This window comes from Artemia sp. Qi Xiang Cuo, unplaced genomic scaffold (assembly GCF_049724085.1).
Source record: "Artemia sp. Qi Xiang Cuo unplaced genomic scaffold, ASM4972408v1 HiC_scaffold_2920, whole genome shotgun sequence".
NCBI classification, from domain to species: domain Eukaryota; kingdom Metazoa; phylum Arthropoda; class Branchiopoda; order Anostraca; family Artemiidae; genus Artemia; species Artemia sp. Qi Xiang Cuo.
The window spans coordinates 115985-137211 of NW_028300318.1; the positions used below are offsets into that span (position 1 = coordinate 115985).

Below are 21227 nucleotides of genomic sequence, written 5' to 3' on the forward strand. Positions count from 1 at the left end.
TTCCCCAGTTTTACCCCCAGTCTTGTTTGAATAAAAATGGCATAGACATAAAAATTTATAACGTTTTCATTTTTAGTTTGGGTTAGACCAGTTAAAAATAGCTCAAAATCGATTCAGTGTTGAATCAGCACCTATGGCTGAGCTTTGCAATGCAATTTTGGAAAAGACTGCTAAAGCCTTGAGTGAAGCCAAGAGGGATAACGATTTCATATATCACGACCGAATACCAGATATAAACACATTGCCCGCCATACCCCAAGTTGTGTTGGCTAAACCAACTCCCGTGCAAGGAAAAATTGATCCTAATAGCAAAGGTAAATGTAGTTGTAGTTAATTTTCTTCTTTTCAGGGATTTTTAATCATTTGTAAGTGATGTATTGTTTGCCCATTAAGATGTTTGTTTGATTGACTCCTCAACTTTCCTCTTATGCCTAAAAAGTATACCTAGATGGCTAATCAAGTAAAAAAAAAAAAAAAAAGTCACAACCAAATTACTGAAAACAACAAATGAATGCATGTTGATATTTTAATATACATATACTGATATTTAGGGTAAGGTTTATATGAACGGACTATTCAAGTAGCTAAGAAATAAACTTGCCTCCATAGTCAGAATTGCATCCGGAATCCAAATTTAACATTCATTTCCATCAGAAATGGGCTTTACCCCAAATCTCTAATGTGCAAATATATACTTTGAATTGGAATATACTCTGAATTGGTATATATAGGGATAGGGTTAAAATTCATTTCCGACACAAATGAATGTTACAATTGGATTCAGGATGAAATGCTGACTACAGAGGTAAGTTTATTTCTGAATAGTCCGTTAATATAAACCTTACCCCATAGAAGTCATAGTAATTTTGGATCAATTAAAGTTAAAAATAAAGTGAAAACATATATCTTATTTTTAGTAAAGTTTTAGGTTCTGGTTTTCAGAAGCCACGGGTGGTGTCAGCCCTAATCATCTTAGTTTCTGCTCGTTTTGAGTTTGACTTAGTTATTTGTTGTAAATAACAGTTTGACTTGGATTTTTGTTTGATTGGCCCCTCAACTTTCCTCTTATGTCCAGAAACTATTTTAAGATGTGTTAACTTTTGCTAAAAAGTATTGGTATTTACTTTTTTTTTAATTACGTTTGGTAATTAATTGGTAATTGGTAATAACTTTTGGTAATTTGTAATTCGTAGTGTGGTTAACCCTCGGACATTCCACAACGCCTTGGTTGAAGTCCATATCTTTGGTTAGATTCCCTTAACCCCTAGTCCATTTTTGCCTCCAGAGGCACCAAGGGTATCAAGACGGAGCAAACAATTTTTCTTCCAAGTTTTCGTTGTGACAATGTCCCCTAAATGTGGCTGGAAGGTGTCTTAGAGGTATTACAAATTGTTGTATTAGACGTGACTGAAATTTTTACTCTGGTCTACCCTGTATAATGAGATCTTTGTGGTTATCACTGCAGTGCTGCTACTCTGGTCTACCCTGTATAATGAGATCTTTGTGGTTGTCACTGCAGTGCTGCTACTCTGGTCTACCCTGTATAATGAGATCTTTGTGGTTGTCACTGCAGTGCTGCTACTCTGGTCTACCCTGTATAATGAGATCTTTGTGGTTGTTACTGCAGTGCTGCTACTCTGGTCTACCCTGTATAATGAGATCTTTATGGTTGTTACTGCAGTGCTGCTACTCTGGTCTACCCTGTATAATGAGATCTTTGTGGTTGTCACTGCAGTGCTGCTACTCTGGTCTACCCTGTATAATGAGATCTTTGTGGTTGTCACTGCAGTGCTGCTACTCTGGTCTACCCTGTATAATGAGATCTTTTTCTCGGGGATATATAAGATACGATAGATTTTATTTCGTAGAAATATAATCAAACACAAATAATTAAATAGAGCCGACAGGGAGCGAAGCTCGAAAGGAAGGCTAACAATTATTATTACAATGAGTTCATGTACACCAAAAATGAAGATAAAGAAGATAAACCAACAAACATCATCAAACAGTTCGTGGTAACGAACTGTAAGTAAGGAGCGACCCGGCTCAATGGTAACCGAAACTCTAGAAAACGGGTTTTTGATACCAATAGATACATCAAAAGAATCAGATTTCAATGCGGATTTCAAATATATAACTTTCATCAAGTTTGTTGCAACCCATCAAAGTTACGCGCCTGAGAAAATTTGGCTGATTTTCGAAAAAAGGGGCAAAGACCCCCTAAAAGCTGTAGAACCTTAATGAAAATCACACCATCATATTCAGCGTATCAGAGAACCCTACTGTAGAAGTTTCAAGCTCCTATCTAAAAAATTGTGGAATTTTAAATTTTTTGCCATAATAAAGAAAACGTATGGGTTTTTTTTTTTTTTTTTGTTTGTTTTTTTTTTTTTTTCCAGGGGGGTTCGTTTACACCCCTTGGGACAATAAAAAAGGAGAAGGGCTCAATGGTAAGGACATAAAGATTTATATTGCCCATCTTAATTGACAGAAAAAAATTGAGGGCAACAAGGCCCCCTCCCATGCTCATTCTTTTCCCAAAGTCACTCAATCAAAATTTTGAGATAGCCATTTTGTTCAACATGGTCGAAAATATGATAAAAATGTCTTTTAGGATGACTTGATCCCCCAAAGTCCCCAGGGGGAGGGCTGAAATTTATGATATTTACTCATTTTTAAAATTTTTGTGTTGTTTGTGGTAATGAGCCATAATTGGTCAGAGTATAGGGGGTGGGGGAGGGGGGGTACGCCCCGCGTGGGCCCCTAGCTGCCAGGCTCGGGCCCGGCCGGACGTGGTCCGGGGGGACGGGAAAGTGCCATGCCGGGGGCGCCGGACTGGCCAGCATTTTTTATGGGTTTTTGGGAATTATACAACCATTGTCCGGACGGATTTTTTGTGGAGGGGGGGGGGGCTAGAGGAGGGGATTACTCTGGAGAATATTGCCGTGGAGGATGTGTCTTTGGGGTACGGGACATTTCTCTGAAGGGGGCGCCGGATTTCCAAGCATTATTTAAGAAACGATCAGAAGTTAAATAAAAAAAAACAAGTTTTTTCAACTGAAATGTAAGAAGGAATATTAGAACTTAAAACGAAAAGAAATTATAACGTATGTGAGGGGGTTATCCCCCAAGTCAATAACTCGCTCTTTACGATACTGTTTTTTTTAGTGCTTTAAAAATAGATATATATTCTAATTAACCGGCGTTTGTGATTCTGGGTTTTGTTAATAAAATTTTTTTTTAACTTTTAACGTAAAGAGCGTGGTATTGACTAAGGGGAGAACCCCTTCATATAAGTAATAACATATACGTAATAAAAAAAACAATAAAAAAACAAGCGATACGTCTCAATAGTAATCTAAACTTTTAAAAACGTAATTTTTATGTAAATAAATGCATCAAAAGAATTTTTTTATAATGCTTATCCTAAATATATAAATTTTATTAAGTTTAGTATTACTCATCAAAGGCTACGAGCCTGAGAAAATTTACTCGATTTTTTAAAGAGGGGGGAAACACCCCCTACAAGTGAATAAATTTTAATGAAAATCACACCGTCAGATTCAGCGTATCAGAAAACTCTATTACATAGGTTTCAAGCTCATATCTGCAAAAATCTGCAACTTTGTATTTTTTGCAAGAAGAAAAATATAGGAATATCGAAGTTAGTTATGTAAGTTAATTTGTAAATACATCCATTTAGCAAAAGAAAAGTAAAATTTTTATGCAAATAAAAGCTGCATTAACTAAAAAACGATCAGAAATTAAATAAAAAAAACAAGTTTTTTAAACTGAAAGTAAGGAGCGACATTAAAACTTAAAACGAACAGAAATTATTCCGTATATGAAAGGGGCTGTCCCCTCCTCAACGCCTCGCTCTTTACGCTAAAGTTTGACTCTGTCTCACAACTTTATTTTTTAAAACAACAAAAAACTTTAGCGTAAAGAGCGAGGAGTTGAGGAGGGGACAGCCCCTTTAATATACGGAATAATTTCTGTTCGTTTTAAGTTTTAATGTCGCTCCTTACTTTCAGTTTAAAAAACTTGTTTTTTTTATTTAATAACATATAGAAGGAGAAGGACCAAGGAGGCTACCCCAGCGCGGCAAAATCTAAAAATAATGCTAAGAAACAAATTATCAAGAAGAATCACTCCGTCATCATAGGTTAAAAATATATTCTACTAATATAGTCTAAAAAAGTGATTGGTTATTAAGATTTTTAAATTTACTATTTAATTTTTGCCTATTTGCTATAGAAGGATTTGGTATCTTATTGAAAATTTATCTCTTTCACAATTAATCAAAAAGATTCTATACGCTCCAAAACGAGCCGACGAAGAAGCGAGTGAGCGAATAGGGGTAACAAGAATTTTTGATTCATAGAAATAACTCGCCGGAGACTGAATATCATAATGCCAGAGCGATAATTGCAATTCCCAGGTTTAGTATATAAACTCGTGCAGGACGATGAAAGAAAGTACCAAGGATTCTTTCGGCTTTATTTTGCAATGTCTAGAAGTGTTTAAAATTATTAGGAAATGTATTTAGGTAAATAATGGGACAATATCTTAGGTATGATTCTATTAAAGAATGATGAAGAATTTTAATAATTGAAAAAGGAAAAACATACTTTAATCAATGTAAACATCCTAAAATTTTGGGCTAACTTTATACAGAGATGGTCAGAATGACTACGGAAACATAAAAGCTCATCAAGAATAATCCCTAAATATCTATATGTCTTAACCCGTCTAATTTTACACCGAGAAACAACTAATTCATATATCCCAACTTTAGCAACTCCTTGCTTAGATCTCCCAAAAACCATAAATTCTGTCTTAGACAAATTGAGATCTAGACGATTAAAAGAAAACCACTGGGTAACTGAATTCATTTCAGACCCCATGTTCTCAATCAATAATGAAGGGGTTTTAGCTTCAACAGATACCCCTGTATCATCTAAAAACATAAGTGCTAGGCTATCCTTATAGAATAGACAATTAGGGAGATCATTTATATATATAAAAAATAGTAACGGTCCAAGTATAGACCCCTGGGGCACTCCAATATCATCCAGGGAGTTAGGCTGAGACAGATGGCCTTGTAGGTCTACTTAGAATCCGCGATTTCGTAAATATGACTTTATTAAATCCAATGCCTTTCCACGAATTCCAGAGTTATTCAATTTTTCAAACAAATGGAAGGATTTAGAGTATCTAAGGCTTTTTTTATATCGTAGAAAATGCATGATACATAATTACTATTATTCAGTGAATCATTAGTTTTAAGCAAAAGGGCTGCAACTACTTGTTCAGTAGAACAACCCGATCTAAACCCAAACTGGCTTTTGGTTAAAAGACATTTTTTATCCAAATAAGACAAAATTCTTTTGTGAAATAACTTTTCCAAAATATTTGACAAAGGAGAAAGTATTGCAATAGGTTGGTAATTATCAACATTAGTTTTATCACCTTTTTTATACCGTGGGATAACTCGGGCAATTACATATATATATATATATATATATATATATATATATATATATATATATATATATATATATATATATATATATATATATATATATATATATATATATATATATATATATATATATATATATATATATATATATATATATATATATATATATAGAAAAAAGTATCCTGGATTATGTTAAAAAGATATAATTGAAGAGCTTGTCTCCTAAAGGCCTCAACGAAACTAATGACAGATAAAAGATTGTGGTTTATTTTTATTAAGGCATAAAATATAATGATTCAGAAAGTAAAGAAAAATAAAATCAAGATTAATTACGATGATAAAGAAACTGAAACGCAAGATAAATATTTGAAAATGATGTGCCGAATTTTGCATAAATCCTTTAGTTTCGAAATTTTACTTTTACACTGAAATATTTGGCAGCAAATCATAGATTTTTTTTTTATTGGGTTTTCTTTGTAGTTATGAGTGTTAAACAAAGTTGAAAATTATTATGTTTTTTTTCCTTTTAAAGAGTAAAACATTTTTTAAATAAGAACTGTGACTATTAGAATCGAAGGGTTGTCGGGCATGAAGGCAAGGCTGTATCCAGGGTGGGTGGGGTTTAGGGGTTAGACCCCCCCCCCCCCGAAATGTCTGTCTGCCTCGTAAAAACGTAACCAAAATCGGTATAAACAGTTGTTTTATGCTTTTTAAAGTATTTTTTTGTATACCCCCCCCCCCCCCCCGAAAAAAAATCTTTGAGACACACATGGCGTTTTTTACTGAACGTATTTTTACCGAGCGTTTCTTAGAGGTGTATGGAATAGTATTAGGACATAAGCGTGAAATACCAATACTATTAAATTTAATAGTGGAAACATAACTTACTTTTATTTCTTTATTTTTAGACCTATTTGAAGAATTGGCTTCTGCTTCGGTGCAAACCGCAATTGGCGAACCGCGTTCGATGGATGCTGAAATTTTAGACGCTCCAGGTCGGATTTCGGAAGGCAAGTTGTGATTTCTTTTATTGCACATTAATGGCACATTTTGTGGTGAAATTTCTATTCCTGGGGAGGGGAGGGGTGTCTAAAGGTAGTATTTTCTGTAGTGAGAAAAGTTTTCAGGGATGAACTTTCAAGGGGATTTTTTAAACGGGGGAGTTCGCCAGAATTCCTATACGAAACTTTTTATTGGCCTTACTTTCTCTTTGCAGACTCAATTTTACATATGGCTATGTTGTGGGGACATTTCAAAGGGGTTGGAATTTTCTCGGAGGCTTATCTCCGAGGGGGGGATTTTCTGCTGGAGAAATTCTGCATGGGGGAATTTTCTTTTGGATAAATTCGTCACAAGGGATTTTCAGCGGGAGGAACTTTCCATGGAGGAGGGAGGAATTTCCAGCAAAAACTTTTCACGGAGGAGGGATTTCAGGCATGATTTGAAAACGATTTGAAATTAAATGAAATAAATGTCTTTTTTTTTCAAATGATAGACTAAGGAGAGAATTTCTCAAGTGGAATGGTCCGCAAGAAATTTTCTGGGAGGAATTATCAGTGACGATAGAATTGTCCAGGGGAAGATTTTATGGGGGATACTTTCCCGTGAGGAATTCTCGTGGGAGGAGGAATTTTCCATTGAGGGGGGGGGGGGTATCCCAGGTTTATATGAAAAAAAAGATCCGAAACGAAATAAAAAGACAAGTTTTTCCAACTAAAAGTAAGGAGCAACATTAAAACCTAAACAGAATAAAATTATAACCATATATGAGGGAGAATGTGCCCTCCTTGATACCTCGCTCTTTACGCTAAAGTTTGACTTTTTGTCCCAATTCTTTAAGAACTACTTCTGAAACACAAGGGTCGTTTAATTTGAATAAGAATTTTTCTTAAAATACTGGAAAACTTTAGTGTGAAGAGCAAGGTATTTTTAGGGAAGATTAGTCCCCTTCATATACAGAATACTTTCTGTTTGTTTCAACTTTTAATGTTGCCCGTTACTTTCAGTTGAAATAAAACTTGTTTTTTTATTTAATGAAAAGGAAATTCAATATGTCAAAAAGACTAAAACTCGTTCGAAGGGTAAAGACAAAAAAATAATAATAATAAAACTCGCAGAATATTCTACGGAATTAAACCAGATAAAAACTCTAAGACGATTAATCTTGTGAGCAGAAAATTAAACCACAATTCTAGGTAAAATGCTATAAAAGGGCAGTTCAAAATTTATAAAATAAATATTACCTGACAATGGGTGGTGAATAGGGAGAAGAGGGAGGGGGAGATCCACTATTTAACATAACAGCTATGTACGTATGAAAAACTTGTTCTGTGTCTTTCTTTGGAAAACTTTGTTGGGGTAGAAATGGGGATTTGTGAAGTATAGGATGGCTTGGTACTTTTTTTTTGTGACAATGGCCATTTTGGTAGCTCAAAACTGTAGATGCCTGTTGGTGTGTTTAGCATAAAACAGTTGTATTTAAAATTTAGAATAAAGCCTGGGTACAGTTTTTGCAATTCTTTAGTGAAAAATAGTTTCAATATCAGATCTGCTCAACCCGAAAGAAAATGAGGGCCAGGTTGCAATAAAAACAATTTAGCTCGTGGACGCTAAAGATAGTGAGTAATTAAGTTTAGGCTTATTTTAATTTTATCTCAACGAAAATGTTGACATTTTCTTAATAAGGTTATTAATTCACTGTTTTGTTGAAAACGATGTTGACAGAGAAACTGCGAGACAGAATTCGAGATTTTAAATATTTTTCCTTGGCTTTTGACGAAAGCACAGAAAATCCAGACTCAGTTTTTTTTTTCAGATTTGTTTTTAGCTACAGTGTCCCCAGCTGCATGCGTCGGAGCTCTTGACCTGTACACGTCAAAAAGAGCAGAATCTAGGCAGGTGAGATCTTTTTCGTCTTCTTACTTTTCTTCTTTTTTTCTTCTGTTTCCTATACCTGGGATATGGGTTTCTGAAACTCCCAATAAGTTCAGTTCGAAGCATCTAAATTTTTCAGCCAATAGGTTAAAACAAATTTTTTCATTCTGTAGGCTTGTCGATTATAAAAGAAATAAAATTTTATTATTTTTAAATCCCTTTCAGGCATCTCCCTTTCATTGGTGAAAAAATACACAGGGTTCGGACTCGCCTATAAATTCCAATAAATTCCTATGTTTTAATGCATGCCTATAAAATGCCTATATTTTGGCTAAAATCCTATTATTCCTATATTTTCGGCTGAAGAGCACCAAGAACATTGCTCATGAGTTGCAATTTTCACTGCTCGTTAAGTAAGCCAAGATGTGCTTTTCTTTGCTTTTGACTCTGCTTGTAGACTGTGCTGTCTTTCGGTGTAGATCGATAATTAACTACAACTGTTGAGCTGTTTGAACTTATTTAATGCTTTGTGTTGGGATTAGTAAGCTGCTTCTGCCTGGGCTATGCTGTTGGGTTGACTTAGTAGCCTATGTTTTGTTTTTTGTCATGTTGGACCTGTCCGAAATGAGCGAAGATCAGTATATAGGCTAGCAGTCTCTGCTTAATGAGACTGTGAGTTCTTGCGACTTATATGTATCCTGGCTGAACCCTATAAAAGGCTGCTGCGAATACGGCCCAGTTTTGGACATATCTACATTTTTTCTTTTTATGGCCTTTTAATTGCAGGATACTATTTTGCGGGTGATGCTTGGTAATTAAGTATGGGGCCTACCAAGTTCAATAGTTCATGGCCTGCTAAGACGGATTGCAGAGGTAGAAAGATTGGCGAATGGTGTAAGACTGGGAACTATCAGTACTCGTTCTTTTGCAAACTCTGCTTGAAATATCTTGGTTGCACAGCTGGGGTTGCTCAGCTAAACCAACATATGCGATCTGCAGAACACAAAGCCACAGTTACTGCTCAACTACATCCACTACAGCTTGACCTGACCGGACAATCTCGAGTGGATGAAACAACCAAGGATAAACCATTGGAAAGTACAAACATTTTTTGTGAGTGTGATGCCGCTTATAAAGCTGAGTTAATATGGGCACTTCAGACGGTACAGAGTTCCATGTCTGCTAACTCTTCAGACCGTATTGTTGCAACCTTCCATGCGATGTTCCCCGGTAAGATCCCCGATGGAATTTCCCTATGTGGGAAGAAACTCACGTATCTGATCACCGATGCGCTGCATCCTTACTGTAAGCAAATGTTTGTGAAGAACATTCAGTCATATTTTGTACTAGAATATGACGAAACAAGCAAAAACACTGGTATGAAAGAGTTACAGATATGTGTTCGATGTTGGTCCTCATACGGAAACGAAATCCATAGAAGACACTTATGCACAAGTTTTATGGGCCACGCGACAAGTGATGACCTGTATAGGAAGATTATGTCAGCCATTGGGCAGAATCAGCTGCCACTTGAAAAGCTGATCACGCTTGGAAGTGACGGACCAAACGTCAACAAAAGCGTTTGAAACAAGTTCAATGCCGAAAAAAAGAAAGTGACGAGAAAGGGAATGTTGAACATAGGTACTTGCAACATCCATATAATTCATAACGCTTTCTTGAAAGGTCTTCAGGTGTTCGGAGAAGAAAGTTCCGACTTCGTTATTCTTGTGCATTATTTTTTTGACGGCTGGCCTGCACGTTGTGAAGATTATCGAAAGTGCCAAAGAAAAGTGGGAGTGCCAGAGAATGCTTTCATGAAGCATGTCCCAAGCCGCTGGCTGACGATCGGACGTGCCCTCGCTAGAATCATGCAGCAGTGGCCGGCAATCTTAAAATACTTCCTGAACTTCGTGCCTAGAGAGAAAAGACTGAAGAATCTTCCGTCCACTCCCATATTTCTGAAGATTGTGGCTTATATCAAAAGTGTGACGATGAAGGCCCAACTCGAGTTTGTTCTAGCCTCAGCAGAACTGTTCATGGGTTTCACCCAACTGTTCCAGAAAGAAGAGCCTCTCATTCATTTCTGCACTCAGAGATCAAAAGACGAGCTATGACGCTTTGCGGACGGGTCTTAACTCCAGATTTCGTGACCGAGACTGAAAATTTCTCACCAGAAATGTTGAACCTTTCTGAAAAATTTGCAGAAAATCCCATAGTTTCAGAAAATGTGGAACAAGCTTTCGGTGAGAAAGCAACACTGAAAGACAAGGCCATTTTCTATGTCAATGTGCAAAAATATTTTGTTTCGGTTATTCGCCATATTTTGAACAAATATCCTCTGAAAAAGAATGGTTTTCTAGAGGCTTCACGCTGTTTGAGTCCAATCAACATGAAGGATTCAAGAAGCATTGCAGGCATAGCAGTTGTGGCATGCGAGATTGCAATTGGAGTAAGCTCGGACGTTGCCTAGGCTGAGTGGCTGCTTTTGCAAACGGAAACTGGACCCCGTGAGGACATCACTCGGATCGATCATTTTTGTAGCCATTATTTTGGACTGGTGAATGAGCGCAGGGACAGCAAGTACCCGGAACTTACCAAGCTTATCAAAGCGGTGCTGACGTTGTCGCATGGCAGCGTAGATGTTAAGCCTGGGTTCTCGCGTTCTGGTAGGATTCTCGGTGAAGACCAGGCCTTGATGTCTGAACGCTTTTTGGATGCCAGACTCATGGTATATGACACGTTGAGGCTTTATGGAGGAAAACCAAAACGGTTTGTTATAACAAGAGAGCAGTTGAATCTCGCACGATCCGCACGGTCTCGGTATCAACAATATCTGGATGAAAAGAAAAAAGAAGAGCTATCCGAGAAGGAGAAAGCAGCTTTCGAAGAGGTCCGTGGCAGGAGGTCCACGACAAAAAGAAAGAAATAGAAGACCTGGAAAGCAAAAGGAAAAAACTTAGAGCATCAGAGCAAGAAAAGAGAACAGTAGCAGATACTCTACTTCAGGAAGCGACCAACAGAATGAAGAAGGCTGCTGAGTCCAAGAGTTCCATAGACATTGCCCTAGCTGTTTCTTTGCTCAAAGGATCTGTGAAGTCCAGGACAAGTGAAAGAGAGCAGATGGTGGAATTTGCGAGAATGGAGAAGTTTCTTGCAAAGAGAAAAACTGACCTCATATCGAAATTGATGCCCAAGAAGCAGCAAGAGTGATTCCAAATATTTTACCTGAATCAGTCAATCGTTGGCACAGTATGTGCATCTGATTTTTTTACTGTTTTTAACTATTTGTACAGTTTGTATTTGAAATGAAAAATTAAAATAATTAAATGCCAAAACTCGGGAAATGACGAATTTATGTGCCCAGGTATCCCACGCCATCTACCAGAGATCTGATCCCGAGGACTTCTGAATCCTATATTTGGCTTATATTTGGGCCCGGGAAATCCTATAAAAATAGAACAGAGCCTATACTTTGAAACAAACCAACCTGTCCGAACCCTGAAACCCAAATCACAAATACAAATACTTTAAAAGTACTTACAAATTGATTAATTTAAATTAATCTAAAATTAATTTACAAGTACTTTAAAAACGCATCAAAAATTTGTTTATATGCATTTTTGTTATGTTTTTAGCGAGTCATACAAAAAATTTAGGGGTCAAAACCCCGTACCTTTATAGCAATAAAAAAAACTCAGTTAAATTTTAAATCAGTAAAATCAAGTGTTATATAAAATAAAAAAATGTGACGCGGTGTCGCCTTTACAAGGTCGAATTATCCTCTTCGAAAAGGGATATCCCTGGCAAAAGGGAATTATCATTTTGGAAAAATTGGATACACTAGGATTCGAACCCTCGCCCTCTCGATCACAGAATTCTGAATCTAGCGCACCAATCCACTCGGCTAGGACGGCCGATAATTAAAATTTGCTATTATTTAAATTTAAAAAAAAAGCAAAAACAAGAAAATTTCATCACCATAGACGCAGTAGATAACCCTTTTTATTTATTATAGCCTTTTAAGGGTCTTATTTCTTTATTTATGGTTAATTATCCTTTAGGATAAAGGTAATGACATGTAATTCACGATCATTAATGCTAATGTGTTTCAAGATGCAAATCAGAACAGTTTCTTACCTTTTTCATAAAGGATCATTACTTCCATGAATTTTGGTAAGCCATATCGGTGGTGGGTAAGTCATATCTTGTGTCACCAATGGCTTACTACCAACCATGGGCGCCCATAAGGGGGGCAGGGGGGCGGTCGCCCCCCCCCTGGCTGAATTACGGTGCCTTACCTTTTTGTTTTGAAATTTCTATTATAAATAGCATTGAAAGTGCCGATTAGACCAGGTAAATAAGACATTTGCTTCCCAAGAGATCGTCAAAAGCTGAAAAAGTTTAAATACGTTTTGGGGATTTCAAATAAGAGCCCTGTAAGTTTGATGCAAATTCTGACTTCTGCTAAAGTTTTTAAAGGTCAAAAAATGCGCGAAATGTTCTTATTTTTTTTAGTTTTAGTTTTTAATCTTCATTTTAGGTATATAGGCCTATATTCCCGTTTAAATTTACAGGAATAAGGTTGCGTGGCGTTCAGGGCTTCTAATATCCCCGCATTTTTGGGGATTTCCCCGAAATCTCTTTGGCTCCCCGAAAAAAATATTGTTCCCCGAAAATCACCCATTCACGTTACCACCCCCAGTGATCTATCACTAATGACTATCCATCCCTAGCGATTATTACTTTACTTGCCATACATTTTTTCACTGCCTTACTCTCTTGCTCGTTAATTTTTGTTTGTTGTTTTACTATGGATAAAAATGATAGACGGTTCTTGTTCTTCAAACAGGTTTTTACAAAAGTATTCTCTTTCTGAAATGAGACTAAACCATTTCGATTCAAATGTTGTATTCCTAATGCTATACGACTCTACATCATTTGTGGTCGTGGTCAAAACTATTTAAGAATTTTATTTTAAGTTGGATTCTTCAGTTGTATTTTGAGTTCTGAAATTGAATATCTAGAAAAGAATTCTTTTGAAAGCCGAATTATAAGTTAATTTTTTTTTGCTACTTTGGTTTCGGACATACTGGATACTGCATTACTGTTTAATACCTAATGAGTGAACGCATGATATATTGAAGGAATTGATCTTTTGATACTTTCCAATTGTGTGGGCTTTTCAGGTTTACCGCTATAGAGTAGGCCATGATAAAAGCCGTTTTTGATGTGTTAACCGCTACAGAGTAGGCAATGATAGCGTGGTTTTCATTGTGTATACGATATTAAACTGTATTTTTTGTGGGGGGGGGAGGTACCTAGGTTACATTAGGTTACGTATTTAATATATGCTATTATCTACCCCCAGCCCCAACCCTTCTAATGTGCAAATATATAGCCCAAATTTGTTTCTAAACTATTATATATTCATCTTTTTTTATTTCATTAGCATTAACCAAACTGGACTTTTTAGAAAGACCGACATAATCGGAAAGCACCGATCTTTTTTCCACGAATTCTTACCGTTTAAAGTTTGTTTCATTTGGTGTGTAAAAATTAAGTTCTTTATTATCTGAGAGTTGTACTTGTCATGCCACCTTCTTCCCTCAAACGTATTCCCCTTCCCTTACAATTATTATTCTGGTTCTTCACCCGTGTAATATTTTCGGTAGGCTTAATATTTTAAATTGCAGTTTAGGATCTTTTTACAGTCTTGCGAAGGTGTTAGGTAGGCGAAGAAAATTTAATGGAAAAGATGTTTTGCTCAAATTAGGGATAGCCTAGTAAATTTTGTTTAAATATTCAGGCATATCTTTACAACTTCTAATGCTTGAACAATTAGTAACCCTTTATGAAGGCTCTTGAGATAGAAACAATAGAATTTAAAAATGTTGTATAATTGTCTTATTAGATAACTGGATCTACTTTTGCATCTAAAATGCATCACATACTTTAAAGCACGCAAAAAAACTATTAGATATAAATAAAGAACTTGGCCAGATAATGATAAATGTTAAATATTGCATTAAATTCAAACTGGTACTTGTGCATTATAACTAAACCAGCGCTAAAGACTGTACAAGGAAACCAGACACGAAAGCAGACAAACGGTTATTTGCTAGATAAATTGATGGCAAAGCGTGGTTTCTCATTGAGTTTACAATATTTGATCGATTGTTTTTTTGGGGTTTAAGGGGGGAAGGTACCGAGGTGAGGTGACGTATTTAATATATGCTATGCTTACCAGCATATGCTGGTTATGTTTACCTGCATGTGGAAAGCAAGAGCTTTCCAAAACTCGTTCCCCGGGTTTCTTATGGGCGGTGGAGACCACAACCACTCCCGGAGCTTACATTCCGCTGGGCCAGGGGGGGGGGCAACGGGCCCACCCATACTTTGGAATGTGTTATGCAAACACAAAACACAGAAAACGCAAACAAAATTGTTCATATCCATTTTTGTTAGGTTTTCACGAGTCAGGCAAATATTTCAGGGGGGAGGGGGTTCAAACCCCCTACCCCTGGATACGGTCCTGATTGGGAATAAGTACTTTTATGACGGGGCGGGTGAGACTAAGTTGGTTTTTAAAACTGCAGGACCTGAACTGGTGCTCAAGAACTAAAGATTTTTATTTATTGTCAAATCGATGAAAAGACTGGTTCACATACCTCCATAAAATAATTACTGGTTTAATAAGACTCGGAGAACCGAGGTCTGGGAGGCAGCCTTCCACGAACAATTTTCTTGACTGGATTTGACTCTTGTGTTTTGTCTGTGTTGATTTTTTTTCAATGTTTTATTACAGTTATTTGATGGTTTTGGATTTTATGTTTACTTTTAAATGTTTGTTTTGTTTTGATTATTAAAGAGTGGATTTTGTGATTATTATTTATTTTTAATCCACACTATACAGAGGTACAATACGTGGAGTAATCACGAGGAAAAACACAAAAAATGCGACACAAGACAATATATAAATCAAAAATTGCCAAATTACAGTGTAACACAAAATAAGAGAAAGGCCAATGTCTGAAAAAGAAGTAGCAACACGAGAAACCATGTTAGATAAACCAGTTTTAGTACGGCTTATAAGAAGCAGATCATCAGCGTAAGCCAGGTAGGAAACATAAGAAAAACCAGAGAGATAGGTAGCCGAAATCTTTGCCAGAACACCTGAAATACACAAATTAAAAAGGGTCGGAGATAAAACTCCACCTTGCCTTAAACCTCTTTTCAATTTAATATTAGATACAGGCACAGATCTCAGCCGAAGAAAAGAATTAGAGTACCAATACCGAAGAAGCAAAATAACCGATAGATTGACACCGTAACCACGAAGAGCAGAAAAAAGCTGACTATGACATACAGTATCAAAAGCTTTTGATAGATCTAAAGTACAAAGATATATACTCCTTCCCTTAGAAGAATTTTCAAGGAGTATGAAGATAATACACGATTTGCGTGTTGACAACCTACTCCGGGCTTAAATCCAAACTGGTTATCTCTCTCAAGCATATTATTAGTCACAAAAGGTATTAAAACATGCACAAGAACTTTACTAAAAGTGCAAGAGACAGTAATAGGTCCGTAAGAAGAGCAAATAAAAGGAGAATTCCGCTTCTTTAAAATTGAAGAGACAGTACCACACAAAAAACTCTCCGGTACACTAGAAGTACAAATACACATCTGGAGAAGTAGGTGTATATGGTTAATAAGGGGGGGCAATCTAATAAATGGTGAAATCTAGATATACCATCATTATCAACATTATCTGATTTAAGTTTCTTAATTGCTTCAATTACGGATGAAAGAGAAATGGGAACACAGAGACGCTGAGATAGAGGGGTCCTAAAAATAGCAGAAAGAGAATGAGCATACAAAGAATGCAAACGGTAATTATCATTAGAAAATAAAACGAGTAATGATCATGCTAAGCAGATGCAGGAAGACAATCACTACTTGGCACATCACTTCTAATCGCCTCAGAATTAATAACTTTTCGCCATTCTCTCTTTGACACTGGAAAATCCATACCACGATAACGCATAGACTTAAGATATTTTTTATATTCCCTGCGGATCTTACGCTTAAGGTCAGAAACAATACTACAAGATGGTCTAGCAAACTCACTCATAACTTTTAACCAAAACTTTGATTTATTTTTAAAAGTTTTTAAACTAGCATCTAAAGAACAAATAGGCTTTTGTGTACCACATCTAACATGTTGCAGTAGCACTACAACTACCTCTGCATCTTTTAAACATTTAATTATTTGATTATAATAGCAATCCAGGTCCTTTTTGCAATTCCCTTGTATAGGGCTCTGAAGCAGATGATAGGGAACTCGTATAGCAGACAGCAGCCTTGTTAGTGTAAACGCATAAAGAGGAACATCAGCTTTCTTCCAATTACTTTTTTCAAACCATTTTGAAGACTGGGGTACTTTGCAGAAACTTGCAGGGTTTAAATTCAGCGTAAGAGTAAGTGAGATAGGGAGATGGTCTAAGTTGTTCTTCAGCATGTACAAACACTATTGATGTAATAATACAAGGTGAACAAATAATGTGATCAATATTGCTCTTGCTGCCTGAATGGTGAATATAAGAATACGGATGAGTTTTGGGTATAATATGATAAGATGGAAGGCAATCCAACAACAAATCACGTCTCATTGATGAGTTATTTATATCCGTATTGAGGTCACCAATGATCATATAATCTAGAGAAATTGAAAGAATTTTTTCAACTAGAAACTTCAACGTGTTACAGGCTTTAGCAAATCTGGCCATCAATCTAGAGGAACGGTCATCATAAGGCAGATAAGAATTAATGAAAACTATAGTGCCCATACGAACAGCCAAAAAAAACTCATCCGAGTAAAAAATCACCGGAGAAACCAAATTAGGATTGCGCTTAAAAACACAAGCTAGCCTTCCGGATGGCCGGCTTCTTGTCGCTCTGTCAGCATTAAAAAACACATCGTGATGAAGACTGCGACGCAAAACGTTAATGTTAGAGTCTGTAAGAAGATGCTCCTGTATGCAAACCAAAACAAAACCATAGTAGAACTCATCGATAACGAAATCCTTATCCTTAGTACCATTAATATTAAACGATATTATTGAAAACTCCAAAGTCATTGCAAAAAGTGGGAGTGTGACATTAGTTCCTTAGATATAGGTCAGGACAAGCTATAAGAAGTATGATTTTTACCACAGTTAGCACACTTAGGAGCAGCACTACAAGGACTATCCTTAGTAGAAATATGTGGCCCAGCACATCTGGCACATTTCGGGACATTGCTGGTGCAAGCACTTTGAAAGTGATCATATGATCGGCATTTGAAGTAGCATTTAGGTATTTCTTTAAATACGTGAATTTGAAAAAATTCACATCCAACTTTAATTCCTTCTTTGAAATAAGCAGACTGAGTGAAGGAGTCTTCAAATTCCAGCTTGACTGACATAGTCTGGCCCAGTCGATTTGCACTTATTATACCTTGCAATCTTTTAATAACTGAAAGGTCAAAATCAACTGGGAAACCTCTGAGAATCCCAAAAAAGCGCTTGGATCGTACTTTAACTGTTGCTCCGGTAATAAAGTTCTGAACGGATGTACAAAAATCTTCAGTTGCAGATTTATCAATATTGACATACCATCTATCTTTAACAGGTTTCACACTACAAACTAATTCATACCCAGCTATTTGATCGAGAACAGATTTGCGTTTAATCGGATCAGACAGATCTGAAGGCCCTTTAGAAACAATAACTGTCGTATGAGTGTCAATTGCTGGGGTAGGTTTCGGAAGTTGAGGAAAATTCAACTGATAATTGTCAAGTTCCCCTGACATTTCAACAACCACTTGTTGTATCTCATTAAACTTAGAGAGTAAAGAAGTATAAGCATTTGCAGGGGGACATGGCACCTCTGTAGGTCACTTTATCAAAAACATAGGTACATAAGTGTCGCTACTGTCAAGAGATCTTAACAGAGAAATAATGTCACTAAAAGGATTAGAAGGTGCATTGTTCCCCTTACGTACTGGGCAATCCAATTCAGGTGCACTTATTTGCCAGAGTAAACTTTTAGCTTCTTTGATTATATTCACGTCAAAAAACTCCATACCATGTCTTTTAATAATATCCTCCTCTATTCCGCTTAGCAAATTGCTTTGAATAAAATTCAGAACAGGAGAATATACAAGTTCAGGCATTTCGTCGGAGCTTTTCATGGCTATCGCACTCACTGATTATGAAAGGTACAAGTGGATTTCTTTAGTGAAGTGGATGTGAAAGGTCGTGTGGACAGGCTTTAGGAGGCCATTCCCTAAATCAAAAATTAGGTTTCACTAGGCCCAAGGATTTACAGATCCATGTTTTTAATCCAACCAAAAAAAAATGTTTTTGATACCATGTTGAGGGACCCATGCTCCCAGCCCAAATTTCCCGTGTTCATTGAGGTCCCTTTAGCCCTGGAAATCGTGGACATAAGTTTTAAGCTTATGACAGCTACCATGTCACCCCTCATCTGTTTTCTTCCTCGAGACCCTCTAAATAAAAAATAAATAGGAAAGAAGTACATACTCTTTTTCCACTTAGGGGTGTCTGTCGTTGTGTCTTAACTAAAAATCTAATATTTTTACTTTTGGACTCGCCCTTACTGTTAGGTTTTAATCTGTCTCTCCATTTTACTTCTAAAAGTCTTATTTAAGTTTGTCATTGGGACCATGAGAAGTTTTGCAAAGTCTTTGCAATGTCGAGTTCAACTGCCATCTAGTTGTATGCCCTGTGTATTTCTATGAATGAGACTTGAAATGTGAAAAGAAAACGTCAAAGTGATTGATGAATCTATCGAAGGGATAAATATATTTATAATTTTTTTTATAAATATTTAAAAAAGTTTTATAATATTTTATAAATATTATAAATATTTATAAATATTTTTATAAATTTAGAGGAGACGGGGGGGGGGGGTGTATATGGTGGTTCAACTTTTTTTTAAAAGGAATTATAATTATTTAAGCGTAGGTTTAGTTTTTCTGAAATTGCGCGTGAGATATCAAATACCATTGATATTTCACGAGCCATTTAAGCAAATACTTCTAAATAAAATCCTGTTTAAGTAATGATTGTTTTTTTTTCTACCATGGTTCTAAATAAAGCGAACTGAATATTCGCCTATATTTTTTTTTTTCACTGGGACAGTGATGCGAATTCGTTAAGCGAAATTTGGCTCAAGTTGGGAATTTTGGTTTGTAAGTTCATATTTATAGGAGGAATTGAAAAACTTGGATCTTAGTCCCCCTTTACCATCGCTGTCTCTGACAATATACAACAAAACACCCTCAAAAAAGCCGAAGACTCCCAAGAAGGAAAAGATCCCCAGTTCTCCAGCTCCCACTCCATCCCCAGTTATGTCAGTCCGAAAAGTGCCGCCCAAGAAGATCAAAATGGAATCAATTGCTGAATATATAGTGGAACTAGATGATGATGTTAAGATACCAAAGAAGAAAAAGAAAATTGCCCCAGTGAATGACTCAAGAGTAAGTGTGTCTTGTTTTCTTGTTAAAATGTAGATGGCTGATTGGCCTGATGTAAATTGTATATTTCTGGCTGTATTAGATGTTTCAAAATACTAAACAAAGAAGAAGAAGAAGAAACAATACAGATAGTATTGTTATTTCTTGTAACCTTTCTTGTAACCCGTCAATTTAGAAACGAAGAAAGGAAACAGTTGATCAGTGGAATATGACTCATTCCTTAGAAATCGATTTGGAGGACGGCTGTACCAATACGGCATAATCATTTGATTAGGAGACAATTAACACAAAGTGAATGACTCAAGAGTAAGTGTGTCTTGTTTTCAGGGGAACCAACTATCAACTTTTTTTTTTATCTCCTAACCTAATGAAATGTTAGCTTAATGATCTTTTTTTAACGATAAATTGTGGCGAAAAGGGAATTAAGACTTTTTGCATGCATTCTAAAACCAAACACTTATGCTCCAAATTGGATTAAAACTGTAAAAATTAAATTAGAAAATACAAATTTTTACTTTAAGACAATTAACACAAAATGAAAAGCAGAATAGTTTAGAATATTTACCAAGGATGAGAGTTTGCTTGAAGCAAGAAAATTTTTGTGGATATTTGTTGGTCCTCTATTGAAAGCTACAAATCAAGTTTGTATTAATATAATTTTGTAATATTATGTAATTATGTAAAATGTAACATTCTGTAATAATAATAAAGTGGGGAATAATAATCAAATAAGATGCCAACTTGGTGTCTAACTGTTGTTTCACAGATAAATAAAAAAAAAAAATTCATAGGTAAATTTTAAATTTTGTGCTCGGATTTCAAATTAATTAGAAACTTTGAAACATAAATCTTTGACCCTTAAGTTATTACTTGCAATAGTTACTAAGTTTAAAGCAGAATATAGTGGGCATACTTCCATAATAATGTAATTTTCTTTTTTTATTATTATTATTTTTCCATCTCTAAATTTGGAGGTCTTGTTTACAATGTAGAAAAAACAAGAAATAAATTGGTAAATTGTGTGGAGTATAATGGATGAGCCGTAACAATCTTGATATATCGTGTTGGGTACCAAAGAATTTTAAACTTTATGAATAACTCTGAAATGGTATAACATGGTACTCGGTTTTATAACTTTCGCCACCTGAGTTTAGGTATTATGTACTAAAGTAACTGTAAAGATTAATCGGTCAGGGTCAACATTTAGTCAAAATTGAATTTTGATCAACAGATTTTTGAATTTTGATCAACAAATTTCAGTAATCAGTATCCATTAATAACAAAACATTCAGCAAAACATTTCAGCAAACTATAATGAATAACCTC

General features: G+C 35.9%; 1 protein-coding gene across 1 annotated transcript in view; it reads left to right on the forward strand.

Annotated features, from left to right (window-relative positions):
- LOC148938774 (apoptosis-linked gene 2-interacting protein X 1-like) overlaps positions 1 to 19952 on the forward strand; it is a 59008-nt gene extending 39056 nt beyond the window's left edge. The window contains exons 7-10 of the mRNA XM_089107546.1: positions 77 to 314; positions 6394 to 6495; positions 8301 to 8383; positions 19635 to 19952. Of these exons, the coding sequence (XP_088963672.1) occupies positions 77 to 314; positions 6394 to 6495; positions 8301 to 8383; positions 19635 to 19937 (726 nt within the window). The 3' untranslated portion in view covers positions 19938 to 19952. The remainder of the gene's footprint in view (positions 1 to 76; positions 315 to 6393; positions 6496 to 8300; positions 8384 to 19634) is intronic.
- Positions 19953 to 21227: the final 1275 nt, after the last annotated feature.